We start from the raw sequence: 22,467 nt of genomic DNA, 5'->3' as shown, positions 1-22,467 counted from the left end.
ATATTATTGAACAAATGTCTTTCTTTGGATGTCCAAAGACCCAGAGTTACTAGATGTATTCTATGCAATATTTACATTTGGGCAGGTCAGGCCCCCGCGTCATCTCCAGGTCGGCGGGCCTATAAAGTCAGAGCTGTCCTCCCCGACGATGCTTTCAACCGCAAGCGTTTGGACATACACACACACACACCACTCTTGCGTAAAAGTAGACTGGCGAGGGGTTAATTTACGCATCGGCATTATTTCTTACTGGCTGTCCAAACCTCAACTGTTGCCATAACTTAAACTATAATTGACTGAGTTTTTTTTCATTTCTTTATTTTTTCTTAATCAAGAATATCTGCTCAATCTTGAAAAACGTGGATATTTGCGGCAATATGGATTCAGCCATGACAGGTTGATTACTCTTTTTGCTTATTATGCCACAGACAAAGGATAAGAACAACAATATCATTGTACGATCAATTCAACCCCTGACTATATGTTTTCAACGGTTATGTTATAATCAGCAGATGTATCCCATGCGTAAACATGGTTGTTTTCCTCGGCCGATAAGGTGGTGGATCGGTGAATCAGCTCGGAGGAACGTTTCTCAACGGCCGGCCCCTGGCGCATCCCATGCGGAGGAGAATCATCGACCTGGCGACCCAGGGAGTGCGTCCAAGCGAGATCTCCAAAATGATCCGGGTGCGAAAGCCATCATCCAACCATGCGTGTATCAGATATTCCAGTGGATGGATCCCCTGAGTGCAATAACTAAGATACTCTTATTAAAATGGCCTTTGCTGAGCATTGTTCCACTCTAAACTCTTCAACAGGTGTCGAACGGGTGCGTCAGTAAGATCCTGAGTCGCTTTCATAAAACGGGACTACTCGATCCGAAGGCCATGGGTGGCAGCCGACCCCGGCTCCTCACCTCGGAGGTCGTTGATGGAATCATCCAGTGCAAGAGGAAAAACCCAACCATCTTTGGCTGGGAAATCCGTAGAAAGCTCGCAACTCAAAGCGTCTGTAAACCGTCCCAGGTTCCAAGTGTAAGTATAGGCTATATATTGTATGCAAATATTTTAAATTAAGTGTTTATTTTAATATAATATAATTAAATATATCTGAATATATTCTCACTCTCAGGTGTCCTCCATTAATCGCTTTCTAAGAAAACTTCACTTAGATCGGGGGCCGATGTTCTTGGAAACCAACGGAACCCATCCAGGTCAGTGGAGGCACGAGGCGCAGGAGAAGATGCCCTCAATCAACAAATATTATCCCTGCCCATTTGGTCTCAGTCTGCATTTCACCGTAGTTTCGTCATTTTATAGATTTAAGATTAGTTGAAAGATTTATTTTCATTCATGGACCCTAGACTCGACCCTAGACGAAGCGTGTGAGCAAGAGGCATGCAGTGATGACTGGAAACGCAAAGACTCTCTGATCCAGAACCGCACTATTTACACCCCGAGGCAGAGCAACGCACTGGAGCAAGGTCTATTCTATTGTATTCTATGCTTAATTATTCTATTCTGTTCCGTTCAGTTCCATTCCATTTCAATCCATTCCATTCTAATAAATGCTTTTTTTAAATATTACTTTTCCGTCAACTGCAGCGTTCTCTCAGAGTCAATATGCAGATATGTACACAAGGGAGAAACTATCAGCGAAAATACACCTTCCCGAGGATAAGATAAAGGTAAAGTGTCAAAATCATCAGCCTGCAGGCCGCTTTGTCTTCTATTGAGTCTGTCTTCTGAGTCTCTCATCATCAATTTCCCCCAAGGTTTGGTTCTCAAACCGACGCGCCAAATGGAGAAGAGAAACAAAACATCAAGAAAAGTCACAGCGTAAGTGTGTGTCTCCGTCTGTGATAGAGAACGAGAACGAGTGACAGCAATACAACAGAATATATTTGTATGATACATGTTATTAGTCATCATTCAACTGCAATTACACCAAATGAACAACCGCTCTGGGATTTACTATAATGACGGGATCACATTACCTCAATGACATGACTTTGATTCTCTCCACCGCCAGCAGCTGCATCTTTGCATCACAAAGTGGATTTGTCTCAGAGGAATTCCACTGGGGTACACAACACCACCCCTCAACAGGTACGCTGTGGTTGTGTCAGCAACACTTCAGTGATTCATATTCCTAAAGGACTGCATACTGATTCATTTAACTGTGATACATGTTGACTACAGATGGTGGAAATTATCATTGCTTAAATCTGAATTACTTTCTCATCTAGACCACGCTGAGGGAGATGAAAACCTCTCACGCGTTGGACACTCAGGAGACCAGAGAATCACTTGCTTGGAAGACTCTCACCAACTATCATCTGCTGAGGAAGAAATGTGAGAAATGTTATTACAAATTCCCCCTTCTTTAGAAATGTAAATATTCACAATCACACGCAATTTGTAAATAGTTGTATCTAATTTGAAACTGCCCGATGTGTGTACTCACTTTGCCTCTATTCATGAACAATAATATTGAATTTAATTTCATTATATATGATAAAATCATCTATCAAATTTATTATTATTTTAATTGATCTCATTTGATCTCCTTTCAGGTATGGGGGATTACGAACACCTCCCACCTGTTACGATGCCATCTCCATCCCCCCAGATGAACCCCAACGAAGTGTTTCCCTCCTCACTCACCGTGAACATGAGGAATCCATCCTGTCGCCTGGCAGAGAGATACCCCTGGCCCGTCTGCCACCATTACCCAGCTTCAAACACACTCCTTCCATTTACCTACAATGTGACCCAGTGCTGGAACCCGCAAGGAGCAGACTTTTCATTGGTTCCCTGCCCCACCAATGAGGGGCTGCGCTTGGCTCATCATCAGGATATGGTGTATGAGTAAATTGAATTGCACAAGATAGATTCTTTTTTTTAACAAGTGACCCTCATATTTTAGTTAACAATACTTTGTGGTTCAAGACAGAACCACTGTCAGACTTTGAAACTGAAACTAGTAAACTTATTTTACCTTTCTCAGTACACAGTTTTCACTTTTTAGTTCGACATCAGCTCTTAAAAAAGGATGGGTCCTTTAATAGTACGTAGTCTGAAGTGGTACCCAACTCAATAAAAACGCGCTAAATGCCACTGAGACATTTCCGTCAGTAGAGGGCGACAAAGTACAGGAGTGGAATTGTACCTTCAGAAACCTCCTCAATCTAATGCATTGTGGTTTCATCCTTAATTATTTTGTTCCTATGTTTTTAGTACTTTGTAATAAATAAAATAACAATACTTTACTATTTTTTGGATTCTGATGTTTCTGGAAACATACATCCAACATCGAATGATCAGTCTGGCGTGAAGGTCTCTTTGAACAAGAGCATCTTCGAAAAATCTCAAAAAGTAGGATATATATGTAAATACGGGATAACAGCAATAGTGTGATGTTCAGTAAAGACTAACACTATCGCAAAAATGATAACATGGATGTAATTTAAAACAGGGCATATTGACTAAATCCTATGCACTTTGCCTCTAAAATCTGAATTTCATAGAGAACATATTTTTCTCCTCCATCAAACCCCTCAAAAGGAAAAATCATAAAACACAGCTTCAAAAAGTGTAAACATGATCTGATATCGGGGACTGCTTGGCATACATTTTTACGACGGTTCAGAGCACAGAGCGATCGAGTTCCTTCATATACTTTTACAACTGCGATGAGGCCAGAAGCCTCCGGGGCTGCGATCTGATTGGCCACAGCGGGATCACAGGGCTGAACGCCTGGTCAGCACACGCACTGGAAAAGAAAAATACTGAAAACGTTTAATACATAAGCCTACCGCCGAGAAAAAAATCGAAAAAATCTTTATTGTGTATAATGATACTTTCATGTTCTGGAGTATCTTTGGCAGTTTTTTGGATACACGCATTGGGTCCTGATTTATAACATCAAGAAAATCCCGACTTCAGATACTGGGGGTCTGTGGGGAGGGTGGGAGGATGGGAGGTAACTGGTGTCCCTCCCAGAGAACACAGGGCCACGACTTAACGGGACTTTTTTGTCACCGACATAAATTTTCTTGCTGGAGCGTGTTAATATACAACAGAAAATCCTATCGAGGCACAGAATGTCGGCCCTTTTCCTCCAACTCTTATCGGAGTTTAAATATATTACAGCAAAATTATCCAATATGCTGAGCAATATCAATTTTCTCGACCTAAACGGTTTTAAAGATAGCCCTCTGTGCTTTTGGCTTTTGGCTCTTTAGCATATTTATTTTGGCTTGATTTGCCCCGGATAAGTTCCAGTAGGATACTGGTCTTAGGGTGCAGCCACAATCTTACAATGATTTACGCATTTACTATTCAATGCTTTACTTAGAATATCCACAGCAGTAAAATGTGACTTGTTTGCTTCATATGCAAATAGAACTGCTAAGTGTAAAGATTACATACTTTACACAGGACATTATCATAAGAGACAGCTTCACGGGCACGCCCTACACCCGTATGGAGAACGACTGTCAGAGAGGAGAGAGACAGGGACAGACAGACAGACAGACAGACAGACAGACAGACAAGGGGACAGACAGACAGACAGACAGACAGACAGACAGACAGACAAGGGGACAGACAGACAGACAGACAGACAGACAGACAGACAGACAGACAGACAGACAGACAGACAGACAGACAGACAGACAGACAGAGAAAGAGATTACAGGCTGTATAACAAGCCAGAAAAATGATATTGTAGATGGCTGATTTATGAACTGCAAATTCAGATTTATCTGAAATGATTTATTAAAATGGGAATATAACAAAGGGTAAGAAACACTAACACAAAATAGCAGCTGTTATAGAGTTTCCAATATACAAAAATACAAATAAACAATACATAAAGTTTGAAAACACTTATGACATTTACAAAATTACAATTGTATTTTACATAATGCTTATCAGTATTTACATTAATTAAATAACAGGAATCATTCTCCCCAAAAAATATAGTAAAAAAAAATAGCAAAGACATGTTATCAAAAATCTTATAACATTATTAGTGTGAATCCCCTACACATACTTGACATGTGGGGACACTAAACATTCTTTAGTGTATACTTTTTGCCTCTTTTGGCAGTAATTTACCTCCTAACTGACGATTTAATGTTGCCTTAGGTACTTATGAATCACAATTTGCAGTTTTTATCAGAGATTCGACACCTCCTCCAGGTATACTTAAGTCTTAAGGCAACATATTTGTACGAAATGTTTTGTCATATTTTAATCCCAAAAGCAAACTCACATCATTCTTTTTCGGGATAAGAATTTCACAGTCACAGTTGTGCATTGTAAATGTTTCCTCAACTTTATGACTTGTTTTCTTTCCGATTTTATGTGACAGTCACGTTTACCTGAGGAAATTACAACAACCAAGGGAAAATGAAATCCGATTTTTATTTTACTGCCAAAATAAGCATATTGTTTTTAGTAAATGTCGTGAATGATGCCAATATTATTCGAACGATTGTTGCCCAAAAAGTCTTCTCCCCTATGCTTTAGCGTGATAAATATTGAATATGACATTAGTAAGTCTGTTAACAGAAAACAAATATGCAGACTAGTGGTGGTTGAGCCCTTCACAACACAAACAAAATCACCAAATCACTTAAGATGGCCAAACCCTCTCAGCAAAAGAAACAAGATCAAAATAAATATAGGTACATTTACGAGCCCCAAATCTCTTCAAATACAGAAGAGAATCAGAAGCAATATGTTTCCAACTGAGCCAAATACATCCCAGATCTATAAGACCCATAAAATACTAGAGCGTGCCAGAAACATATTCGATACATCTGCAGTTATATACAAACGGAGCCCCTTTGCACTACCTTATGTCTGTACTGACCACACGCAGCCCGCCAAGGGCCAGAGTTCCTCCCAAACAGGAGACTCAATAGCCGTGTTATACTTGGCAAGGCGCTTCGCTTCCCCTGTGCTAAATCTGTAGTATCGTCATTCCGAGCAGTTTAGCCATTTCTGGGCTAATCGCCCTCCTCAGAGGAGGGAAACTAGAATCACAGCTACGTCTGGAGGGGAATCTAGCGTAGCTGCTCAGAGTGATTGGTGTTAAAAGTTGGCTGTCGGCGTAGCACTGAATTGTTGTAAGTGTAAGGACACTTAGTAAGTATTTGGTAAGAAAAAACACCTTAAATATCTTTAAAGAATTAACAGCTAAAACCTTATTTTAGGACACTTAAGCATTTGGTGACAAAATGTTCCCACAATTTCGTGAAGGATTGAACAGCTCAAACCGTCTCTTTTTGCATAAGGGCACTTAAGTATTTGGTAACGTCACATTCTGCAACATCAATCCTACAACGCCCCCCCATGTGAATTCAGGAGGAAAGATCGGTGTAGTCGCAGTCCAGGTAAACCCCCGGTCAACACCATCTCAGAGGGCTGGCGTTTGGGTTGGGTCTTTATTATTATTATTATTCAAGTATTCTCCAGGAAACACAGTCACAGGTAGCATTCCCACACGTCCTCCGTCAGCATGGATTCAGAGTTGTTTGTCTGTGACACACAACTGATGCACGTTCCAGGTGCCTGGGGCGAGATAATAAAAAGGACCTGCGACTCTCCTGCTGTGTGGTCAGACCGAGGCTTCGGTCCAAACTTGGTACGGTCTCCTTTGTGGATCCGACGAGTCCGGAGCGCTGAACTCTTGTCCCCTGTCTGGTGGCTAGCCGCTAGGACCCTAATAGGGCCCCCCGGCCCCTCAGTCCGCCGGTCCCATGGTGCCTCCGGGGCCCAGTGGTCCAGTCATCCATCCACACTGCCGAGAGGCAGGAATTTATGAGCCTTGCTTTGCTTTGGTTTCTATCGGCCCCTTGACCACCCATCGGGGGCGCTTCCCTCCCTTCCTCCCTCCCCCCCTCCCTTCCTCCGTTCCTTCCTTCCTCATGTCCTCTCTTCCCTTTGCCTCGGGGGCGGGGGCGGGGGGGGGGGGGGGGTTGTGTCACACCGCTCGTTGGCCGACTGGGACCCCGCAGAGGGCTGGACCCCCCCCGCCCCTAACTGGGGTAGTGCTTGAACACCTTGTAGATCCAGTCGGAGTAGAAGGCCACGTTGACGAAGAGCGCGGGCTGCGAGGACGCGCACTTGGTCCGCTGCACCGACACCCCGATGATGACCTTGCGCTGGTGGTCCTGGCAGACCAGCGGGCCCCCGTTGTCTTTCTGGAGGGACGGGGGACACGGCGGGAGAGGGTTAGCCACAGACCCTGACCCTGGGTGGTTACCTTAACCACGGCCCATAGTGGGAAGACCCTGAAGGACCAACCGCACCTGTCCTCACAGCGGCAGTATTTACTAGGGCTGGGTACAAAAGTCGATTTTATCGATTTTGGATCGATTTCATTTGAATGCAATTTAGATGCAATATCGATTCATAGGGCATGAAAATGTTTTTGTATTTTTGTTTTTTTAACCATTATTATTATTTTTTGCACTTTAATAAACAACGCCTTAATGCAGTTTGCAGTGATGGAAGTTTGTAGTTCAAGGACACTATCACTCGCAATTCCTTTCTAATTTCAAAATTGCACTTTTGAGACTTGAGACAGTTTTGTTTACAGCTCAAGTTTAAACTGTCCAATTTACAAGTTTGCACTTAAAACCTGTTATTTAAGATGAAGAGAAAAAATAAAGTACATTTGTATTTTGTAACACAGTTGAGCCATTTTCATTATTTAAGAGCAGATTGAATCTAATCTAATCGTGACTAATCGATTCAGAACCTTATGAATCAAAATCGAATCGATTTAGGAAACTGGCCACGATACCCAGCCCTAGTTTTTATTTACCACTATTGAACTATTAAGGGATGTTTGGGATACACTTTTCCCTGAAGCTTATTTAGAGGCAGATCATTACGTTAAAAATGTAGATGCAGATCATACTGTTTTACATTTAGATGCAGAACATTATGTTCTAATTTTAGGTGCAGATCATTATGTATTACCAGTATATTTAGATGCAAATTATTAGGCTGAACATTTTGATAATTTTGTCAATTTTGTCATCATTATGGATTTAGTATTAAGATACAGATTTACTACTGCTTCACTATTAAGTGAAGTTTTGGATGCACTTTTCTCTAAAGCAAATTAAGACACAGATCAATATGGAGCAGCTGGGGCAAGGTCTCAAGGCCCTGAGACCTCTGGTGCGTTCATCATAGTTCTTCTTCTTAAAAACAACCAATGCATGAGAAAAGCCGTCGTTTCTCATTCTTGGAGCCGTTGGGAGAGTGGCTTTCTGACGCTACAGCGTTCGCCACTGAGGCGTGGAGGCCACCGTTCCCCCGTTTGGACGGAGCCATCAGGCCACGCCGCTGCGATCCCAACCGACCGCCCGCTCTGTAAACACAACATCTCCTGCTCCAGTGGAGCTCAGCGGTTCAGCTTCCCCTCAACCACGCCTACGGACATTGGGGATCGAACCCAGTCCCTCTCTCAGAGTCGTACTCCCTGGCAGGTAGACTGTCCTGATCCCAGATCCCTAACCTTTACCATGCACCTTCTTCTACCCTGACACCTTTATACTTTATAACCACTTCTTAGCCACTTCATAACCACTGATTCTGATTGGTGTTTTCTGAACCGGCAGAGAGCAGCTTTAGTGGACGGCCGCGGCCGCTGACACAACGACTTACGTCACAGATGCCCTCGCCTCTCTTGCCGCCGGCGCACACTCGGCTGTCCCCAGCGCCGTCTTTGAGCCGCGAGCACACCTCGTTGTTGACCATCGGCATGGTAACGGCCTTCAGCGACTCCTCGTGGCCGGTGTCTAGACAGAGAGCAGACAAGACGGGGCGGTGAGCGGCGTTCCATTAGGTCGGACGTGATCACCGGAGGAAGGTACCGTCCCACACTGGTTTCACGAAAAGTGTGTGACCAGTACTTTTTGGACGCAGCCAAGTACTTTGTACCTCACTGCTACTCAGAGTATTCTACGTATGGTCAAGTTTACCTGCATGCGTGGGCACAAACCCAGGGCTTGCATTGCTGCATCCCCTACACTGTGATGCATAAGAGCTGAATGGACTTCTCTGTACGCAACCAATCTGTACAAGGAGGCGTTCAGAGCGGTGAGGAGTGTGAACGCGCGTCTGAGTGAGCTCCCCGTACTTTTGGTCTCTCCCCAGCCGTACATGGTGCAGTTGGTGCCTTCACGGATGTGACACTCTCGAACCGGCAGCTGGATGCTGGTGGCTCCCTCGGACAGCGGGGCGGGCCTGGGACACACGGGACGACACAGTCAGGGTTTAGAGCGCCTTCCACCGCTCACATCTCTATCGCCGGCGGATCGTTGTGTCGGTACATGACGATGAACGCAATGTAAGATCGATTGATTGATTTTATTTGATGGATAAACAACACAACTGTTCCAAGGGATAAGATGTTTAAGAGATTCTCTCTAAGGAGAAATCCCACATTGGATGGTTCAGATCAGATGGTAATCAACGCAGGCGGGAAATTGTGTTGGAAAGAGATGAAGAGAATAACACAAACTTAAATAGAGAAAGTATGTATTAGAAAAAGAGTGTATTAGAGTAAAGAGTATATGTATTAAAAAGTATTAAAAATGTAGATACAAAAGTGAATGTCATGAACTATTGGCCATGTATGCTACAGTTGTACTGAAGTTGTGCAGTCTGCCTTGTGTTGGTCGTCCTACCGCTCCAGTTTGAGCAGCACCAGGTTGGAGCCCTCCGGGCCGCAGACCAGCCGGAGGATGTGCAGGCGGGGGTGAGCGGAGGAGGCGTTGAGGTGGCGGAGCCCCACCTGCACGCTGTAGTCCTTCAGGTCCGGGACGCTGGGGAGAGCACACACACCGTCAGGGGCTGTCTCACACACACACACCGTCAGGGGACTGTCTCACAGCGTCAAGAGACTGTCTCACACACAGACCGTCAGGGGACTGTCTCACAGACCGTCTGGGGACTGTCTCACAGGTTCAAGGGACTGTCTCACACACAGACCGTCAGGGGACTGTCTCACAGACCGTCTGGGGACTGTCTCACAGCGTCAAGGGACTGTCTCACAGCGTCAGGGGACTGTCTCACAGCGTCAGGGGACTGTCTCACACACAGACCGTCAGGGGACTGTCTCACAGACCGTCAGGGGACTGTCTCACAGCGTCAGGGGACTGTCTCACACACAGACCGTCAGGGGACTGTCTCACACACAGACCGTCAGGGGACTGTCTCACAGACCGTCAGGGGCTGTCTCACAGCATCAGGGACTGTCTCACAGCATCAGGGGCTGTCTCACAGCGTCTGGGGACTGTCTCACAGCGTCAGGGACTGTCTCACAGACCGTCTGGGGACTGTCTCACTGCTGTCTACACTCATTTACATTACATTTAGGGCGTTTAGCAGACTCTTTTATCCAAAGCGACTTACAATAAGTACATTTGTCAGAGGAAGATAAACAATACATCGCTGCAGCCTGCAGGTACAGAAAAGATGTTCATAGAACCAAGTGCCAAGTACTCACAACCGCTAGGTTAACCCGTTCCCCGTACACAGCAGTGATAGCTAGCTAATGCAGATGCTACACAATTAAGCACCATCAATAGTGCCATGACGTACAACATACAATAGTGGGGGGGACGGGACTGGATGGCTGTGCAGAGTCTAGGTGTAGTCTGAACAGGGGAGGTTTGAGTCTTTTGTGGAAGCTGGTGAGCGCTCCAGTCATTGAGACACTTTCACCCAGTCATGTTTTTTTTAATAGTTATCGTTAAGGAGCCGGTTGTGCGTCTCGCTCAAGAGGCCTACAGGATGACTGCGGGATTTGGGGTTTGAACTCAGAACCTTTTGGCCGGGAATCAAACCCCCCGGTGCGCAGGACTCCCCATCCCCGGTGGATATAGTAATTTCCTATTTGAACCGGTAGCCTGGTAGAGGTTTAAACGGGGAAGGACAGGGAATCACCGTGACTAGGTAACATTTAGACCATGTCACTTTACCACTTTTTTTCGAACTAAGTTGGAAACTTTTTCCATGAGGCTTTCACTTTTATCCAAGCTCGTTGAAACAACAAGTGTTTTCAAGAACCAAACCCATCGACCCCAGTCTCAATCGTTCCAAGATTATTATTTTTTTCCCTCAATACGTTCTTCTTCGGAGCGAAAAAAGCAAGAAAAGCGATTTGTCCCAAAGTGTATGTTTAACAAAGTCATTGAGACTGTTTGGATTAAACAGAATTCTAACTGTTCTGCGGTCGACCAGCGCTAAACAGCTGCTGTAAAACATTGATTCACTGAATTATTTTACTATTGCAAAGGGCAAAGCATTTAAACCATGAAGCAGGGCCAGGTCAAGGCCTCAACCCCTGATCTAGAAGTTCATACTTCCTCCATAGTGTCTGATATTCACCTTTGACACGTGCAGTTTTACCGCAAAAACCTAACCTCACTCCATCACATACAGTGTGCCCACAGAGTCAGGGGAAATTCAAACCACCATCCCTTCCGAGGCTGCATACAGTATGACGCTTTACAAGAAGTGGACTGACACATGTAAATTCACAGAGAAAACCATTCCCAGGGCGGTAGAATACATCCCAGATCTGTCTTGCACTTGTTTATATATCTCGTCGAAGGCTTTTCACAGAACAGGATATAGCTGCCATTTGTTTTTACTACAATACGAGAAAAGGAAAGTGAGCAGTGCAGTGCGAGTGGTTGGAGAGGCTGAGAGGCTGAAGGGGCTGAGAGGCTGAAGAGGCCGTGCTAGAGCCTGGCCGAGGACTCCAGGAAATGTGTTTACAGGAGTAGCAGCGAGGATTTGTAAGATATCGTTGGCATCTGAACTCTAAACACATTAAATAACCAGGAATATTTCTGGGCAGCATTTCAAACATTTACGAGCCAAAAAATTATAAATCAAATAAAAGCGTGACAATGGTTGTATTTCTTAATGCTGACCCGGGGTTGTTCGGGGTTGCACGATTGAGTAACACTCACTATAGCGGCTGTTGCACTGGAGAGGAGCGTACACTAAAGCAGATACAGTGGGAGCGTGCACAGCGTAGAGGGTTGACCAAAGCAGCCACAGTGCACAGAAGTATTGGTAGTAGAGGGTTACCAGGAGGTGAAGCACTGCTGGTCGGTCAGCACCCAGTCTTCTCTCACCAGGGTCCCCCCGCACAAGTGGTTGTTCCTGGACAGACATCACAGCAAGGTCCCGGCGTTGGTACTCAGAATACTTTAATATCAGCAGCCAGTACCATATCGCCATGTCATATTCAAACACAGCTCAACAGCAAACAACTGCAAATGGTTACATTTTGAGTAGTGCTACTTATCCTATAAAAACAGCCACATCGGGATTGCATTTGCCGCAATTTGTCACGAACGTCACTTTATGTCAACATTTAGAGCTGCACTAATTTGTGCACATTTACCGTTTAGTCATTTAAGCAGACTTGTACCCGTTGTTTAGATACATGTCATTAAGGTGCAGTCAGCAGCAGTCGGGCATTTTGCTCAAGGGCGAGTGTGACATTGGGGTTTCAAACTCCCAGACCTCCACTTACTCTCTCTGGATGCTGACCACCCAGCTGCCGTCGGAGCCATGGACCTGGTGCCCCCCCACGATCCGGGTGTTTATGTGGACGATGCACGAGGTCGAGGGCGCAGTGAGATCTACGAGGGGAAGCACGGGAACATGCATGTTACTTACATCAGGACATGTTAATGCATGTAACATTCATGTTACATGCATTAACATGAGTTGAAGACATCGCCGTATGCTGAAGCTTTTCCTGGACGCGGACAATGAAAAGCATTTGCTTTGAAGTTAAAAAAAAGAATGATGATTCAGATGTTTTAAAACTAAATAAATAAAGATGCAACAATGCTGCATTGGAAATGATCTGACATTAAAAGTTTGGAAGATAAAGAGCTGGAGAAAGGTTAGAAAAATATACTCACTGTTTAACGGAGCGCTGATTCTGGGAGATTCACCTGCCGCGAAAGAGAAGAAAACCACAAGAATAAGAACAGTTTCAAATGTGCATCTGCACCATGGCTTTGTTCCACAATCCCCTCTTCTTGCTGAAAGTATTTTAAAACCGCCCGCAGCAAGCAGACAGCGGACATGTTTCACATTACAGAAACGATTACACAATCCGTCAAAGGAAAATCAAAAAATCAAAGTCGTGAACAGTGTGTAAAGCCGGATTGAAAACAGCCCCGAGAAATTGACGGGTCAACAAACAACAATGGCTGCTCTGTATGGCGCTCACAGAGGAGCAGAGGAGACCTGCATCTGTTTGGTGTTTGGCGTCAGACCGTGGCACGTCCTGAGCCAAGTGGAGGGAAAGAAGGAGAAAGCCGCAGCTAAGGCATGACATAAGCTCCCAGCTAACCGTCTCCAACTCTGGAGGCCTGGCAGCTTTCATGTCTAAGAGTGTGCTGTAAGACACAGTGAAAGTGAGAAGTACACAAAGTCAACAAAATCATGTATTTTTACTAAATGACCACGGGCGTTCTGTCTACTGTTGAAAACGATAAAGCTACTAATGACGCTACCACTCGTCACAATAGTAATAATAAATCACACCATTGGCGCAGCGAGGCAGCTTGTCACAAGGAGTTTGTGAGAAGGTGTGTGGGAAAAGGTTCCTGCATGACATGACCGGCGCAATAGGGTGGGGCCATGAGTGGATTGGTGTGTGTGAGAAGGGGTATTTTATAGTCCAACCCGAAATGGGGACAGAGTGCAGCATTGACTTAAGCTGCAGAGTGAAACATGTGTCCTACGGCCGTGCTTTCTCAAAGGCACCCGGGACTCGCTGGGGCTGTCCCGTACATCCCAGGGATTTAAAAACTGTTCCGTGACTTTACATTCAGGGCGTTTAGCAGACGCTTTTATCCAAAGCGACTTACAGTGGTTCATTCGCACACCGACGGCGGGGTCAACCACGCGGGGCGACAGCTAGGCTCAGTTGATCTCGCTCAGGGACACCTCGACACTCAGAGGAGCCGGGGCGTCAACCTTGCAACCTTCCGGTAACCAGCCAACCCGCTCTACCTCTTGACCCAAGCAGACCATACGGAGACACTCCGATGGAAACCGACTTGGGCCAAGTTCCGCCCCTGATGCTAACTGCTGGGGTTGACAGAATGCAGACGGGGACGGGGGACGGGGGGGTGGAACAGGAGTCAAGATAAGACGAGTCCCTGGTTGTAAGCAAACTCACATTTCTTGAGCTCGCAGTAGTCCCAGGCCAGGCGGCTGCTGGAGCTGGTGTAGCACCAGGGCCCGTTCTTGTCCCGATCGGGGTTCCGGCAGTAGTTCTTCTCCAGCAGGACGTGGGACTCTACGGAGTGAGGATCCCTACTGTTAAAACACAAGAGGGCCAGGGTCTCGCATTACGCTCCACGTTTCTGCATTCTCACAGCAGACGAGGAATAACATTGATCCAACTCTGGTTCCAAAACACACACACGGACACACGAGTGTGTGGTCGCACTGGTTACAGTCTATTGCGCATACACATGCACACGAACAAGCACATACATACACACATATTCTCACATGCACAAGTGCACACAAACACGCGCACACACACGCGCACACACAGACACACAACACGCGCACACACATGGTAAGCAACTCATGTATTCTCGGAAAGTCTGAGCAGTGCTTTCCTATAGGGCCATGAATTCTCTGTGCATTTTCCTCGAAGAGCCCGTAGAAGGAAAGGGTTTTTCACGGAGCGTGCTCTGGGGAGTACGAAAGCACGCACTCTAAACATTCACCAGGACCCGCACCGGCAGGAGCCTCGCTCTCCACGGAACACTTCAGCTGTGCTTCTGATTCCAAGGAATCCCGGGGCCTGCGCTGTGTTTTTGTAATTGGGAGAGCGTTTAATGTCTCCGACCGCGCGAGTCGAAGAGGACTCCTCGGTCGTCGCCTCGTTCCCGGCCGTGTGGATTTATCTTTCTCTGCGCTCCGGCGGAACGGCGGCACATTGTTCTAAACCTCACCCATGGGTCGCAATTTGTCTCGGGGTGAGGATAATTTCACTTCCCAGGAGAAATGTTAAACAAGCCGTGGATTTCGGCAGTTTTTCCCCGACGCCGACCCCTGACCTTGAACGGCGCAGACTCTCTGGCAACAGTCCACATGAGGGAGCTGATTGGCTTTGATCTACTTTTGCCCAGAAAGCACTTCCTGGGGTCAGGGGTCGGCTCTGGAACATGTCCATCTGTCGGTGTCATTTTGGCTTTTAAAATTCCTGTAAATTAAGTCATTCCAACGGCCATAGTTCAGCCGGCAGTGACAGGCCCTGCAGCGGCCCTCAATCCCTCCAGGGCGGGTCGCTCCGCGGACGCGGCGGGGGTCCGGCTCGTCAGCTTGATGAATAATAATTGGGCCCGCGACTGACCCTGAGGAACCCCCTGGTCCCCCTGTTTGTTTTCAGTGCTTAGCGTCGTTCATTCCAAGGGGATTCTCAGCAGACAGGGGGAGCCACAACAAATAAGATCCGCTGGGTCGGACGGAAAACACGGAGATGTCTCTTCACACTCCGTGTAATAGACGCTCCCGATCCGAGGGGACAAGAGACGTTCTTACACAAGGGAAGAACATAAACGTCCCACACACTGGATTCGACTGGCTCGGCTCACCTGTTGATGTGATGGGACCAGTCCCCGCACGGGATCCCAGACCTGGTCATGGACAGAGTGCCCTGGTAGGCCTCCCCGTTGTCCCGGTAACATTCTGAGAAAGAGTAACGATGTTATGTTAGAAGATCCTTCCAAAAACAAGTGATTGATTCAGGCTGTGGCTCGTGAGCATAAAACGAAGTGACACATGTTGTCTAGGCCAAGAGTCATCATTTCCACAGGCCATAGCGTAAGTAAGTTAGAAGCAGACCTATATTTGTGGTTTGGATCAATTTAATGTCAAGGGCTTCTCTGCAGTTGGTGGTTCCAGTATGTAAAAACAAAACGTGAAAGAAATATCAATCTCAGAATGTCTGTCGTTAAACGGAACCAGACAAGTGTGCTGGAGAGTGAGCTTTCACAGAGCGCTGTGGGACCGTGGCATGTGTGGTCTTTTGAAATGCAAAGCATGGGAAACATTGAGAGAAACTAGCCAAATTCTGTCTCATCACTATTAAGCTTGATTCGTCCATCCACGAAAATTGATGTATTGGGTATCTGTCTGCCAAGTCACCCGGTCTCGGGGGACCGGTGCAGAGTACACCATTTGTTTTAAATAAATGTAAGTTTATTCTGCCACAGCACGATACATTCTTCGCCACCCCTGGGGTTTCACATTTTACTGGGTAATGACACGCCCGAATCTCAACCCATCTGCGCGTCGATGTGTTTCTGGTTACCAACCAGCAGGCTGACCCGGAGTGGGAGCTTGTGTGGGTGTCCTACCTGTTTTCTGAGAGGCCAACGCGTCACATCTGGGAATCTGAGTGCAGCTGGCCCTCCTCTGATGAGGGTCTGTAGTGAAGCACCATGGGTAATCTGAGCCATCGGGGTTGCGACAGTAGTTTTCTCTGAGATCTCTGGAAGAGACAGGGTGAAGCTTTGAAACATGACTGATCACGAGACACACCCATACGTGTATACACACACACGCACAGACATACACACCATAGCAACACACACACACACACACACACGTGTATACACAAACAAAAACACACACACACATGTATACACAAACAAAAACACACACACACACACACACACACAATCACAACACACACACACATGCGTATATGAAGATGAACACACACACACACACACACACACACACACACACACACACACACACACACACACACACAACCACACACACACACACACATTCATAACACCCCCCACACTCAAAGCAAATCCTTCATGTATAGGATATAGGAGGCAGCAGAACCGGACCTGGTGTATAGCCTGCTCACCAAGATAAGTCAAAATAAGATAAGATAACACTTTACTGATCACGGGGAAATGCACGTGTTCGACCCAACTAACCTGCACTTGTAGTTCTGGGGAAGGTAGGAGTGATTGTGGGGGAACTGGGAGTCCCAGCGCTGACAGGTCAGTCCTCTGGGAGTCATGCTCACTGTGCCTCTGTAGTCCGCCGCCTTGCCCTGCACACACGACGTTGTGACGTTGACTGACGGATCTCCCGGAGAATCTAACATAAACATCCACACAGACCAATAGAAGAGAGACGAGAGAGGGTCAATTGTTGGTTTGGTAGACTTCGTCTTAATGAGATATAGGCAACAAGTATGAACAAGAATGTGGGAACACATGACTCATGGGTGGAGAGGGATGGAGAGACTAAGATGAGGTGACGAGAAAGAAAGAAAGAAAGAAAGAAAGAAAGAAAGGAAGGAAGATAGAAAGAAAGAAAGAAAGAAAGAAAGAAAGAAAGAAAGAAAGAAAGAAAGAGGAAGGAAATGTGCAGGGTTTAAGCAGTATTCCCAAAAATAATTTGTCATGCTTACCCCAGAAATAAATCAACAAAATCAGCATCCCTGAGTAACTTTTCTTTGCAGGGAAAGAGCTGATCTCATGACACGATTTCATTTTATCCATGATTTTACGAATCTCAATAATTTAGTACTGCGTCTGTTTAAGGTGATCGATGATCAAAGGAGACGTCTGTATTGAAATGCATGTGCCTGTATTGAATTTAACGACTGACCGGCCTTTCTGCTTTTACACTTGTAAAGTACACATTAATATTAATGGCAAAATAATGCCTTTCCTGAAAAAACCTACTGAAATATTTGACTCCCGTGCGAGAGCTTAGGTCTCGGCATATCTCGAGTGTGTCCGCCAACCGCCATGTAATCTGCCCGGAAACCATTCCAAACATGAATTCCATCAGATGGAATTCTGCTTTGTCGGCGGGGGGGAGGGGGAGGGAGCGGGAGAGGGGGAGGGAGCGGGAGAGGGAGTGCAGGTTTAGGAGTGAGCGGCGAAGTGATTTCTCCACTCCGGATTTCTGTCTCTGTTTCTTTAGCCTTTGACAAATGAGTTGGGAGACTACGGCGAAGGAAGGGGAATGTTTTGAAGTAGAAAGATGAGGACGGGAGGAAGAGAAGGATGTCTGGGCCTGATGAAATGCATGCCAGCGTCTGTGTGCACTGAACAGCACAGGTCATTGGTTTTTATCTTTCTGAGGGCAGGCATTGAGGGATATACACACACATCTGGACAAATACATATTCCACTCCCTAGCTGTAAATCAACTCATATACAGTACACGTGTGCATGTGACTGTGTGTGTGTGTGTGTGTCTGTGTGTGTGTGTGTGTGTGTGCCTGTGTGTGTGCGTGTGTGTAAAGTCCTTGGGGATTTGAGTCCTTGAATGCATGTGCGTATGTTTGTGTGATTTTGTGTGTGTACATCTGTGCGTGAGAGCAAGAATGCATGTTTGTTTACTAATGCACGCATGTGTGGATCAAAAGTGTGCATAACTGTGTGTTTGTGTGCGTGTGCACGTGTTGGGCGGACAGCTGTCTCCTAGACACTTCAGAACGGCTGGTTTACGGATCCTCGTTGACATCGCTGTGTCGAGTCATCCAACATCCCTGTCTTCCCGCCAGATCTGTTGCGCCCTCAGGAACAATGAGGTCCGCAATCCCATCACACACAACCGTCATTACACTACAAAGTATCTGCCCGCGTGACTCCTAAAGCCCCCCTCTCCCGCCGCGTCGAGCGTCTGTGACAGGGGGGCCCCGATCCCGGCCCCTTGTCATTACCGAGTCATCTCCATAATAAAAAATAAATGGGCCCCCCCAGGGGCTCTGTGAAGTGGAAACCCCTTCTCCCCTTCTCCACAGACAACCTGTTTACCATCGGGTGTGGAGGTTCAGGCTCCAGCCCGGAGCCACATCAAACGCTCCCAGCAGCGTCAACAACAAGCCCCCGGCCAAAGGGCTCTGGAGGAGTTTACGGGCAAAACATTTTTGTTTTGTGTACTTCGCCGCCTAGACTCTCACATCTGACCGACCCGACCACCTTCGGAATGAAAACACCGGCTGGCTCTCTTTAGGCCCGGCCCGTGTGCCCCAGCAGGGTAACGGGGGGGGGGGGGGGGGCCAGGGTGTGTCCCCGTGCCAGCCTTCAGCAAGGCAGGAGGAGGCTTCTGATGAAAGCACTCCACTGTGTTTAGGATGTGTACTTATCAAGGAGTGACTGGACGCCGAGAGAGGAAAACAATCAGGAAAACACTTTAAAAGGCAAAAATCAAAGGCAAACATTCGTTGGTCTGATGGCCTCAGTGTGCATGGGGAGGGGGGGGGGGTGCGTGCGTGGGTGGGTGCTTCGAGAGGTCTTCAAATGTGTGTGAGTGTTTAGTAAATAGATTGCGAATGCACTCAGGCGCCGAGCTCCCCCCACAACAACCCAGAAACACCCAGCAGGACTAAGATGGAACAAAGTTCAACAGAAGAGTACAACAGTGAACTGGCAGAGCCAGACCGCTGTAATGTAAACATATGTTAAAGTTATCTTCCCTTCGCCAGGTTGGAGCACTAAATCCCCCGTCTCCTACCAGCTCTGAGATCCTGCCTTTGTGTCACCAAAAAAAGACTAGTCTGCATTCTGGAGACGATCACTAAACCCAAACGCCGACGGAGCGGTGGGAAGAAGACAACCAATACATTACGTTTGGAACGTATTTCAAGGACGCGTTACGGGAGATTTGACGGAGAGGAAACAGAGACGAAGAAGGAACACAGAACACGAAACACAAAGGGGGCATTGGTGAGTTATCGTCTAGAGGCTCGTCTGAAGAGGTGAGTCGTGATGGATTCTGAGTCTCTAATGGATGGGGGGGAGGGGTGCTGGCAAAGGCACCTGTACACCACCTGTAGTTCATGCTTCCTGTCACGGGGGGGGGGGAGGTCGAGAGGGGTCGCATCCTGCCTGGGCCTTACCACACACGGAGATGTTGCAGTACTCCCAGGGGGTCTTGGGGTCCATGGTGTAGCACCACGGACGGAGACGGTGGTCCGGGTTACGGCAATAGCTGTCCTTTAGGTCTTTATCCCGATACCTAACAGCAGAGAGAGAGAGAGAGAGAGAGAGAGAGAGAGAGAGAGAGAGAGAGAGAGAGAGAGAGAGAGAGAGAGAGAGACAGAGAGAGAGAGAGAGAGAGAGAGAGAGAGAGAGAGAGAGAGAGAGAGAGAGAGAGAGAGAGAGACAGAGACAGAGAGAGAGACAGAGAGAGAGAGAGAGAGAGAGAGAGAGAGACAGAGACAGAGACAGAGACAGAGAGAGAGACAGAGAGAGAGAGAGAGAGACAGAGAGAGAGGGAGAGAGAGAGAGAGAGAGAGAGAGAGAGAGAGAGAGAGAGAGACAGCGACAGAGAGGGAGAAGAGAGAGAGACAGAGACAGAGACAGAGACAGAGAGAGAGAGAGAGAGAGAGAGAGACAGAGACAGAGACAGAGAGAGAGAGAGAGAGAGAGAGAGAGAGAGAGAGAGAGAGAGAGAGACAGAGACAGAGACAGAGACAGAGAGAGAGAGAGACAGCGACAGAGAGGGAGAAGAGAGAGAGGGATTTCCCCCCAGAAAGGGAGGAAAATAGTCTGGTTTCAGTTTGCGTGACTGCCTGAACATACGCCATAACTAGCGATGACATCCACATCCCGCGAGTAATGCCGTTGATTGCTAGTGTAATATACTGGGTGTGTTCAACACTGGCCTGGTCTGTGGGAAAGCTCCTTATGTATAGATGGATGTGTGTGTGTGTGTGTGTGTGTGTGTGTGTGTGTGTGTGTGTGTGTGTGTATGTGTATGTTTGTGTGTCTATATGTGTATGTGTGAGTGCGCTTTTCCCACCCAGCCACTTCTGTGTGCGTGTGTGTGTACGTGCGGTGTGTGTTTGTGTGTGTGTTTGTGCGTGTGTGTTTGTGCGTGTGTGAATGTGTATATAAGTGTATATGCATGCGTGTGTGTGTTTGTTTCCCACCCAGCCACCTGTGTTTGTGTGCGTACATGTATGTGTGTGTGTGTTTGTGTGTGTGTGTGTGTGTGTGTGTTTCCCCTCCAGCCACCTGCAGATCAGCAGAGTGGGGGGTGTCTATCCACCAGTGTATACTCCGGAGGAGGTTTAAGTTGTTTCTGGTGTAAGTGGATTATCGCCGGCGGCCTTACGTCCTCCCCTGGAACGGGTGCCTGTGTGGTCTCTGGGAGTCCCAGCGCTGGCACTCGCGGCCGCTCTCCGTCTGGTCCACCCTCCCTTGGTAGTCCTCTCCGTTGCACGTCATGCAGACCTCTGTGGACATCGGGGCAACATGACACACTGTCAGGTCCAAGGCACCAACACCCGATGACAGAACGCCGGGACCATGTCGGCCCAACACCGGTACGCCCGAGAGAACGTCATCCGACCAGGGGCGACGTCAAACGAGGAAGAGAGAAACTAAAGCCTCACAAAAGCTCTCGTTTTCGTTCTTACATTCACGATTGCACTTTTGAATCGTGTCCTATGTGTATCTTGTGTATGTGTGTGCGTTTGTCTGTCCTCTTAGGGAGTATGTGAACCTTTGCATTGTGCGGTGTTCTAGCTGACCTTTATCTCATATATTTTCATTATGGTTATTATTTTCAAGGCTAAGGGTTAATCCGAATGTCCTCAGTTGTTGATAAAAAGCGTCTGAACACGCCCGTCTGGCTACGTCTGAGCATTAAACAGAATCACATGCATTGTGCAATGCTTATGCAACATTTTCAAACAACTTATTATTAATAATGTGAAATGAAAAAGGCCCCTGGGTGTCTGGCTGGGGGGGCATAGGCCTACCTTCTGGGCCCTGGGTGTCTGACTGGGGGGGGGGGCATAGGCCTACCTCCTGGGCCCTGGGTGTCTGGCTGGGGGGGCATAGGCCTACCTCCTGGGCCCTGGGTGTCTGGCTGGGGGGGCATAGGCCTACCTCCTGGGCCCTGGGTGTCTGGCTGGGGGGGCATAGGCCTACCTCCTGGGCCCTGGGTGTCTCGCTGTGGGGGGGCCTACCTTCGGAGCACTGGGTGTCTCGCTGTGGGGGGGCCTACCTTCGGAGCACTGGGTGTCTCGCTGAGGGGGGGCCTACCTTCTGGGCCCTGGGTGTCTCGCTGAGGGGGGGCCTACCTTCTGGGCCCTGGGTGTCTGGCTGGGGGGGCATAGGCCTACTTTCTGGGCCCTGGGTGTCTCGCTGAGGGGGGGCCTACCTTCGGAGCACTGGGGGATCCCACACTCCTCCACGCGCGTGTTGGGGTCCGTGGTGTAGCACCAAGGCCTGCCCTGGTTCTTGGGACTACGGCAGAAGTTCTCTCTGAGGTCCAGCGCCGGCGACTGATCCGGAAAGTACCTGAGAGGGAGAGTGGGGGGGGTTAGTCTTCATTAAAACTGTGTATTCAATAGGGAAAGCAGCGTGTTTAAACACCT

General features: G+C 47.5%; 2 protein-coding genes across 2 annotated transcripts in view; one reads left to right on the top strand and one right to left on the bottom strand.

Moving 5' to 3' along the window:
• The first annotated feature begins 561 nt into the window (after positions 1-561).
• Positions 562-3,276, top strand: pax4 (paired box 4). Its single transcript, XM_030342057.1, has 9 exons — positions 562-687; positions 819-1,034; positions 1,132-1,213; positions 1,364-1,483; positions 1,605-1,687; positions 1,775-1,838; positions 2,032-2,108; positions 2,249-2,354; positions 2,576-3,276. The coding sequence occupies exons 1-9, from the start codon at positions 619-621 to the stop codon at positions 2,872-2,874; spliced, it is 1,116 nt and encodes a 371-aa protein (XP_030197917.1). The 5' UTR covers positions 562-618; the 3' UTR covers positions 2,875-3,276.
• A 1,491-nt stretch (positions 3,277-4,767) lies between these two features.
• Positions 4,768-22,467, bottom strand: part of hgfa (hepatocyte growth factor a) — a 27,534-nt gene continuing 9,834 nt past the window's right edge. Inside the window, exons 5-18 of the mRNA XM_030342377.1 lie at positions 22,251-22,390; positions 21,198-21,318; positions 19,978-20,096; positions 17,051-17,216; positions 16,451-16,584; positions 15,686-15,779; positions 14,254-14,393; positions 12,983-13,015; positions 12,586-12,694; positions 12,135-12,209; positions 9,719-9,856; positions 9,169-9,275; positions 8,694-8,827; positions 4,768-7,216 (exon numbers count right to left, since the gene is read on the bottom strand). Of these exons, the coding sequence (XP_030198237.1) occupies positions 7,052-7,216; positions 8,694-8,827; positions 9,169-9,275; positions 9,719-9,856; positions 12,135-12,209; positions 12,586-12,694; positions 12,983-13,015; positions 14,254-14,393; positions 15,686-15,779; positions 16,451-16,584; positions 17,051-17,216; positions 19,978-20,096; positions 21,198-21,318; positions 22,251-22,390 (1,675 nt within the window). The 3' untranslated portion in view covers positions 4,768-7,051. The remainder of the gene's footprint in view (positions 7,217-8,693; positions 8,828-9,168; positions 9,276-9,718; positions 9,857-12,134; positions 12,210-12,585; positions 12,695-12,982; positions 13,016-14,253; positions 14,394-15,685; positions 15,780-16,450; positions 16,585-17,050; positions 17,217-19,977; positions 20,097-21,197; positions 21,319-22,250; positions 22,391-22,467) is intronic.

This window comes from Gadus morhua, chromosome 19, assembly GCF_902167405.1.
Source record: "Gadus morhua chromosome 19, gadMor3.0, whole genome shotgun sequence".
Lineage (NCBI taxonomy): Eukaryota > Metazoa > Chordata > Actinopteri > Gadiformes > Gadidae > Gadus > Gadus morhua.
This window is presented reverse-complemented; position numbering and strand designations above follow the sequence as displayed.

Bases quoted from the DNA above. Each gene is read 5' to 3' on its own strand.
- pax4 (XM_030342057.1), top strand. From the start codon at position 619: ATGCGGAGGAGAATCATCGACCTGGCGACCCAGGGAGTGCGTCCAAGC. The intron at 1,484-1,604 runs GTCTATTCTATT...CGTCAACTGCAG, and splicing joins GAGCAACGCACTGGAGCAAG to CGTTCTCTCAGAGTCAATAT. The intron at 1,688-1,774 runs GTAAAGTGTCAA...ATTTCCCCCAAG, and splicing joins TTCCCGAGGATAAGATAAAG to GTTTGGTTCTCAAACCGACG.